The 9045-nt window shown below is 36.4% G+C and overlaps 1 protein-coding gene across 1 annotated transcript; it reads right to left on the bottom strand.

The window, feature by feature from the left end:
• Positions 1–1455: 1455 nt before the first annotated feature.
• CLK1 (CDC like kinase 1) lies at positions 1456–8281 on the bottom strand (the record flags this gene model as incomplete). The annotated part of the gene is made up of 12 exons (XM_079710388.1): positions 1456–1827; positions 1951–2041; positions 2140–2219; positions 2660–2742; positions 3435–3564; positions 3655–3749; positions 4505–4671; positions 4761–4877; positions 5998–6064; positions 6464–6554; positions 7570–7798; positions 8118–8281. The coding sequence occupies 12 exons, from the start codon at positions 8279–8281 to the stop codon at positions 1684–1686; spliced, it is 1458 nt and encodes a 485-aa protein (XP_079566514.1). The 3' UTR covers positions 1456–1683.
• Positions 8282–9045: the final 764 nt, after the last annotated feature.

Genomic DNA, 9045 nt, shown 5'->3' with positions numbered 1-9045 from the left:
TGTTACCATGTAAATAATCTGAGTGAAAGTTTCCATTTTATGTGGTTTTAGGATAAATTCAGTTTTTTTATTTTTTAAATTTGATTAGGTACGTAATTTACATTACATTAAAATATTAACGAGGATATGCCATGTATAATTTTAAAAATTGCAGTAAAAATATATCCAGGGCTTCCCTGGTGGCGCAGTGGTTGAGGGTCTGCCTGCCGATGCAGGGGACGCAGGTTCGTGCACCGGTCCGGGAGGATCCCACATGCCAAGGAGCGGCTGGGCCCATGAGCCATGGCCACTGAGCCTGCGCGTCCAGAGCCTGTGCTCCACAACGGGAGACGCCACAACAGTGAGAGGCCCACGTACCGCAAAACAACAACAACAACAACAAAATATATATATATCCATACCACACAACCCTACTGTTGCAATGCTTCCTACAAAGGGGGCTCTTCTACTGGGTTCCTGACCAGGTGTGTTTGCATGTGGGGAGCACTACCCAAAGTTTAGATCTTGCAGTGTCTTTCAGAATTTAAAAAATAAACTGGGGACTTCCCTGGTGGTCCAGTGGGTAAGATTCCATGCTCCCAATGCAGGGGGGCCTGGGTTCCATCCCTGGCCAGGGAACTATATCCCGCATACATGCAGCAACTAAGAAGCCTGCATGCAGCAACTAAAACATTTGCATGCCACAACTAAGAACTGGTGCAGCCAAAATAAAAAATAATAAATTAAAAAAAATAAAAAATAAATTGTAAGCTAAAAAGAAATGAGCTATAAAGCTATGGAAACACAGAGGAACCTTCAATGCACATTACTCAAAAAATGAAAGCAATCTGAAAAGACTACATACTGTACGACGCCAACTATATGACAGTCTAGGAAAGGCAAAACTAAGGACAGTAAAAATATCAGTGGTTGCAGGAGGTCGGAGGTGAGAAGGATGAATAGAGCCGATTTTTAGAGCAGTGAAAACACTCTGTATCCTATAATGCTAAATACACGAGGGGTGTGGATAATGCGGGAGGCTATACATGTGTGGAGCAAGAAGTATACTGGAAATCTCTGCACCTTCCTCTCAATTTTGCTGTGGATCTATAACTACTCTAAAAAAGTCTTAAAAAAAAAAAAAAAGCCAACTGCGTAGAATCCTAAATTCCCCACTAACAAGCCATTTGTGGAATCCCACTGGGGGTGACAAGAAAGCAGCAATATTAAATTTGGGAATAAAGGGAGAATACAATTCTCTTGGCTCATCTCTAGTTCTTTGTATTCTATAACCTGGTTTCATTGCATTGGTTTAGAGAAGGAAGGCATAACTCCCAATGCTGGCAACCCCTAAAATGCAAACAAAGCTAAACATTTCCAAAGACATAAGGAAAACTCCAGGAAGAGATACACATCCATTCTTACAATAACAGGTAGAACAAAAATGGTGCTAAAAACAAACTAAACAGATTCATATAAATTTTATAAGTACAAAATTTATTCTGAATAAATCATTTTGTAATTACTGAAAAAGATGTTCATTACTTTACTTAGCTAATATTTACTTAAATCGAGTTACCCAAACAAAATAAACATGGCAATACAAAAATGTAAATGTACAAAAGCTGTACAAAATAACTTAAATTTAAAAATTAGACTGATACAGTCCATATGATCTCTTAAGGGAGCTATACAGTTATAGATTTATATACTTTTTTTAAGGGGGTAAAAGAAAGGATGCTTTAAGGCTTCTTTAAGAGTAATCCTTTTAGCTGGATCATACTCCAACATTTTCTGAATGAGGTCAAAGAGAAGCTCATGTTCAGCATCTTGAGAAAGCATAAATTCCTGAAAGGAAAATAAATACAATCAACAGCCTTTTCTACTACCACTTATTATAATTTTATTTCCCCACCAAAAAAAGAGGGAAAACTCAAGGTTTTGATCACTTAAGCAATGACCCAGGCTTACCTTCAGAGGTTTACAGCGCCTTGAAACATATCTGCCAGCAGAACTATGTTCATCCCAGTCTAATCGATCATGATGGAAATATTTACGTTTCCTAAGAGTAAGTCCATATCCATTCATGTTTATAATGTTGACAATGAAAACTTAAAACATCTAGCAAAGGTGATCGAAGGCACTTACTCTTAAACATACCTGGTTTTCTGTATCATATGTTTTGGCAAAGGTCCAAGAATCCTTTCCATCATTGCCAAATGTTCCTTACTATCGTGTGTCTAAAATAGTAAAGAAAAGTTATTAACTACCTCTATTTGCACATTGCGCTTTGTTCTTAAACACAGCTGCTAAATTTTTAGTCCATAGATTACAGGTCACAAAGGAAGGTGATCTCTAAAACAGGCATACTTTTAGCAAGTTACAGCTTAGAAGAAAAAATAATTAAGGCCTACAGAAGTTCACCAACAATTTCCCTAAATAAAGATAACTATTTGTAATATACTTAGAAATGTTTCCAATAAAATAATACATTATAAAGAAAATACAAATGCCCAACAGCATCAGAATTACACGTGATTTTCTTTACCTTTACCTACAATTAATAGTCTATAATGAGAGAGAGAAAAAGCGCTACCTAAATGTGTGTACTTTGTGTTAAATTCATATAAACAGGCAATTTACTTTTGCAAAGTCATTGAAACAGATCATTGTCACTTACTGGAAATACTGTAAACCCAAGGTAATATTCAATAAGAATACATCCTATACTCCAGACATCACATGGCTGGGACCATCCTAGGGCTGCAAAGTAAAGCAAATTGTTAATGAAAAACTCCTCAATATTTCTTATCAACATTTTAAAAAACAAGGATATAATCTGATGTTTGAGCTGGAAAGATCCTAAAGGAATCACTTAATCCAAGCTTAAACATAATACGATAGCATAGCATGTAAGAATTAGTTAGGGCTCTGGAGACATCTAGTTTCAAGCCCCAAATCTGGCTTACTCTTTTCGGACTGATTTGGGAAAAATTTTTTTTTCCTAAACCTCCATTTACTAACTTGTAAAATGGGAGCAATCTACACCATGCAAAGTCTGACTAGACATGACATGTATGAAGTATAACAGGCATTATATGATTATGTTTTAAAATCCCATCACGGGATTTCCCTGGCGGTGCAGTGGTTAAGGCTCCATCTTCCACTGCAGGGGGCGCACGTTGGCCACACAGCCAAAAAATAAATAAAAATAACATCCCATCACATACTACAAATGGGCAAACTGAATTCTAGAAAGATTAAGCAACTTCTCAAAGTCCCAGAGCTGACTACTTGGAATAAGCAAGAGCTTAAAACCCTTAATGTGTTTTACTATACTAATCCCTAAAAGGGAAAAAGGTAGTCCTACAAACACCTAGAACTGTAAATAAATTTTAAAGTTAGCTTCAACAAAGACATACACAGGTCTCAAAGCACAATTAAGAAATTCTTACCTAAAATAACTTCAGGTGCCCTATAGTGTCTTGTAGATACCAATGTACTGTGATGTTCATCATCATATGTTGCACTTCCAAAGTCTACAACTTTAACATCTGGATTTATTAAAGTACGTTCATCACGTTTCTGAAAATCATAAATGATGAAGGAGGCATTACATTAAGAAGGTGTAAAATATTCACTTAAAACTATGAAGATAAAACATCAAAGACTTACCATTTTGGGATTATATGCCTCTGTGTAGTCAGACTGTACAAATAAGATGTTTTCAGGCTTTAAGTCTGTGTGAGTCAACTTATTACTGTGCAGAACTGAGAAAGAAACAGAAAAAGTTCCTGTATTCTAAAAATTGAAAACCAAAAACCTAACCAAACCCCAAAGCCCTGCAACAAAAATCCTCTCTGAATGCCTTTTCATATGTCCAAATAAGTGGTCAACATTCAATAGCCTACTGCAAAACCACCAGGGACTAAAACCCATTACCCCTCTAAAAAGTTAGTTCACTGACAGCTAACTGCTTAGAAGAAGTATCTTTATCTTATGAAGCTGAGATTTGCCATTCCTTAATTTTAACCCAGTGGTTCTAGATTATCATTTTTAGAAATTAGAAAGGTTAAATCAGTCTTATACAATTTATTATTATATGCTGGACAATATTCTCTTTACTGAATGAAATGCAGTAAACTGACCAGCTGCTTGTAATCAACCACATCTTTCTCCTACCTACTCTTATTAAACAATGCCTTTTTTTAAAAATATATATAATTTATTTTATTTATTTATTTTTGGCTGCGTTGGGTCTTCATTGCGGTGCACGGGCTTAGTTGCTCCACGGCACGTGGGATCCTCCCGGACCAGGGCTCGAACCCGTGTCCCCTGCGTTGGCAGGCGGATTCTTAACCACTGCACCACCAGGGAAGCCCTCTCCTACCCACTCTTAATTAAGTCAGGCCTCCAGGTCATATATGTTAGATTGTATTTTTTTCTTTTCAAAGATTCAAATTGGTCTGGCATTAAAATCAGTCCCCATAAACTCAAGTTTCTGGAATATATGCTGAACACTTACAATTCACAGACTTGCATATCTGATATGCCATCTTCCTGATATGATCCAGTCGAAAGGGCAAAAAACCATTTTCCTTAATAAAGTCATAAGTACTAAGTCCTAGTAGTTCAAACACAATGCAGACATGACCATGATGTTCAAACCACTCCAGCATCTGGACACAGCGGCTACAAACATATGAGAAAAAAACTGAGTACAGCCTCTTACAATTCAAATCTACCCGAGGTCATTTGCTAAGTTCTATTTTGATACTTACAATGTTCTGCTGGGGTCTGTTGTATTTAAGTGTTCCAGAACTTGTATTTCTGAGCGAGCAGCTTCACAATATCTATCCACATTTTTAACTATTTTTACTGCTACATGTCTACCTCCCCTGTTAATGAAAAGTTAACATTAAAAAAATGATAAAGATGACATCCAATTCCAGTTTTCCATCACTCTTCAAACTGTACTACTTCTATTCTGACCCATTGTATTTGTTTTTTTTGAATTTATGGTCTAGCATTCAGTTTGGTCTAATTGTAAGTAACTACTCTAACTTCAACTCAGTGTAAGCAACTAGAATGACCTTTGGGCATATGGTAGGGTCGGTAACACATGCTGAATGACAGATTTTTTTCATCAGACCACTTGAATTTTTTTTTGGTCCTTTAACTACGTACCAATAGCTCTAATTTAACAATACTGGGACATTATCACCTCAATTTACATTCCAACTAAGACGTAAAACAAATGTACGTAGAGCAGTTTCTTCCTATAATACCAGTCACTGGCTAATAACTCCAATCTTCCTTTGGTCCAGGTTACCAAAAAAGTTGGGATATAGTGGGGATAAAGAGTTCTAGTTCTCAGAACCTTACCAACCAATAGTAGGAAGCCTCCTCTAATAATTCATTTGGAAAAGCTTTGCCATTCCAAAGGGAAAAAAAAAAATCAAACAGGAAACAAAGTAAATTTCTTACACTATGTTAAGAAATTTCAATCAGTTGTTTGAAGGGCATAGATAATTAAACTTATGACACCAATCTAGGAGAGTTCTCAGCTCTAGCTGTGTTACCCCTTTATCAATTAGGTTACTTTCTAAGAATATAGGTTCCTAGGTAAACTACCCTGAAGATTGGTTCAATGTCTGGGGTAAGCAAAGCTCCACAGACTCCTAATATAAATCCAAGGCCAAAATCTACTAATCCAGAAAAAAAAAAAAAACCAACAATGGCCACAACTGTGCCCAGTGGGACAACAAAAGAATATTTTCTGAAACAATAAAATCTATTCTCAGCTTGTAATTAGAGACTTTCACATACTATTAATAGCTACTGCTTAAGAACACAAAAGGTTAGTAACCTTATTGGAGTTTCCCATACATAAGCCAAAACTCCAAGCTAAAAGGGTATAATGATGTGTCTAATTCATGGTCAGACTATATCTTGAAGCTGAATAAATTTTCTATACTGTTCCCCTTCCCAAGTGCAATCCCAGGCCAGGAGACTTACGCTTTATGATCAATGCACTCCACGACTTTCCCAAAAGCTCCTTCACCTAAAGTATCAACAATTTCATCTAAAAGAGAGAAATAAAACTCAGTTATACCAAGAAGTGGAAACAGTGTACTTACAATAAAGGCTATCAAATACAGATTATTCTAGTTGATGCTACAAATTTCCTTAGTCACTAGATATTTTATTGGTCAACACTGCCAAAAAACATATATAACTATTTTTAGGTCTAATTTCATTCTTAAGCTAATTTCATTAACTTGATTTACTGTTTTGGAAGTTCTGCATAACAAACATTAAATTTCTAAAGAAAGTAAAAACACAATCCCCCCCCACCAAAAGAAATGGAAAAAAACAAACAAAAACAGAGAAAGAAAAAAAGATTTCCAAATCCCTGAAATCTTAATCTATATATAGATTATGTTATCTGAAAAGTTAATAAGTGTTGAAAAATATTCTATACATCTTGCACTTAGTACGTCTCCACTCTGACAGATCAGGTGACCCTCCTCATCATCCTCTACACTCCTGGTTCTTTTCCTTCGGTGACTCTTCTGGAAACGTCAAGTGGGCGGCACCAAGATCATCCAGCCAATCAATATACCCGAGTGAATTCAGGGCAGAATACGAAATTCATTCAGCGGGGAGATATTCAGGCATTCAGATACACGCCAGGCCACAAACGGTTGGCAGGAGCAATTTCAAATTCAGTCCCCAGAAATTCACAGGGCACATAGTTTATGTTAACAGGAGAAAAACATGGCAAGGAACAGATTTTCAGATAAGATACTCAAAGTGGCAAGGCAACAAAACATAATACAATTGTTTTTCTTTTTTAAAAAAATGCTTAGTTGTAGCATTCACTGAAACATAATTTTAAGTTTATAGTGTCCTAATTTAATGTTGCAAAATTGTAGAATATTTACTTGTCAAAAGTAGACTGTGGCCAAATTATAACTTCCCGGCTAAACTACGAAAACAAATAACAAAACAGCAAATAAAATTAAAATCCTAATTTTGGGGAGAAAAAAAAAAAAATGGCATACAACACTATGGTATTTAAAATGTCATCTGAGCTTGATCTCCAAATTAACCCATAACCCATAACATTCAAATCTGTTTAAGTGGTTTCCTTAGTGAAAAAAGGATTAGAGAATATACTTTGCCAGAACAAAGAGGCATGCACGGCATAATCCTCAGTCGTACAAATATAAAAATTCTACTTCTATTTGTAGTAAGGCTTTAAATTTAACAAATCACATTTCTTAAAGTACTGTAAGAAAACTTTCAGAATATCTTGTAATCCCTGCTATAAACTAACCTAAATTACCTCCTGTCACTGGAATGACAATTAGTTGCCAACTACTAATAAAATCTATTACTATATTAACTATACACATATGGTATTTGAAGAATTTCCTATCCAATGCACAAACACAAAGAATCCTGCAAGTTAAAATCCAGACGACTTTATCTTAAACAGACCTTCCTCAAATGATCAAACACAATTTCAAGTTTTCCTGTTCCACAAGGGAAATAAAATTTCCAAAATATTTTAAGAGCTCATACCCCATGTGAACGATGATATGAAGTGCTGTGGTGAATTCTGTGTTTGCTTTTATAACTACTTCTTCCACTTCTACCAGAGGACTTGCTACTATGGTTCAGATATCTGCTTTCATGATCTCTATGACGATGTCCAGGTTCACATCCTTGATTGTAGTCATTTCTGTATTCATCAATGTAGCGTCGACTATGATAATCCTTCCCATTTATGGATCTGCTTTCCAGATAATAGCTAGAAAAAGAGAAAATGCGTTTTCACTGTTCTATGTTAATCCCAAATATCCTCAAATTCTCAGTAAATCTCTTAAAACAGCACTCTTAATAAGATTTTACGCTTTTCTTACCAAAAAGCAAAAAAAAAAACCTCCCACACAATTTTACAACCATTACAAGTTATCACTGGAAACAGAAATGGTAATCAGTTATTTTAAGTCGCCTCTAGTTTTAATCATGAAAATGTATTTTTCCCCCGGTTTTACTGAGATACAACTGATATGTAACACTGTAATGAAAATACTTTTATACTGAGACACTATAAATATCCTCATTACCTATCAGATGTTTTAGAGTAATTATATCTGCAGCGCTTGTTCTCCCGTGCACTGCTATGTGATCTCCTCCTCCTTTTATGACTGCCGCTGCTGCTCCTCCATTTTCCATAATCCCAATCTTTTTCATCCCAATCAGGACAATAAGTTCTCTTTGAGTGTCTCATCTACATAAAAGACAAGTTTTTCCCAGTTAAATACTACCCCACATGTCAACACTGTTGCAAATTCACTCTAGTTGTGACGTTTTATTGTTCTTTTAAATCAAAGTTCAAAAATCATTATCACCCAACCTGAAATCACTGATAAACCCAATGATTTTTTTTTCTGCTGTCTCAAAATCTAGAGTCTGAACTTTATTCACAGATATTCTGCATTATTCATGTCACGCTCAGATTTACTAGAAGAGTGCTGGAAAAACAGAGAGGAGGAAATCCCAATTTCTGAACATTGGGAAAAATCCTTTCCTGCCAGAAGCACAAATTCCTAACAACTTGAAAAAGACGTTATATAGAAACTTTTCACCAACTACCGTTCAAACCAGTACTAACTGCCCGGGCCTCACCTCGTCTCTAAAGGCAACTCGAAATCAAGAATCTCCAATTGTTCTGGGCGGGGGGCTGCAAAAATACCTTCGGCTAAACGGCCCCACTGCCCGACTTCTCTCACGCGTTCCTTCAAATATGCCATATTATTTTTCCTTCCTCGAGATCCTAAACCTGACTTTTGTTTACACCACTGAAGGCAAAGGCACGCGCCTTCCCCGGAATCCTTTTAAGACTCAACTGGACATTAAGTGACACCGCCTTACACCAGGTCAACGTGTTCTTTCTTTTCATTTTGTTAAGAACACTTCCTCAGAGGAGGGAGACAGGCACATTCCAGAACCCGTGTCAACGCCACCCCTCGCAAGCGGCCTTGCCGTCTCCGC

This window comes from Hyperoodon ampullatus (assembly GCF_949752795.1).
Source record: "Hyperoodon ampullatus genome assembly, chromosome: 8".
In the NCBI taxonomy this organism is placed as follows: Eukaryota; Metazoa; Chordata; class Mammalia; order Artiodactyla; family Ziphiidae; genus Hyperoodon; species Hyperoodon ampullatus.
Note: the sequence above shows the minus strand (reverse complement) of the source record. Positions and strands in the feature narration are given on the sequence as shown.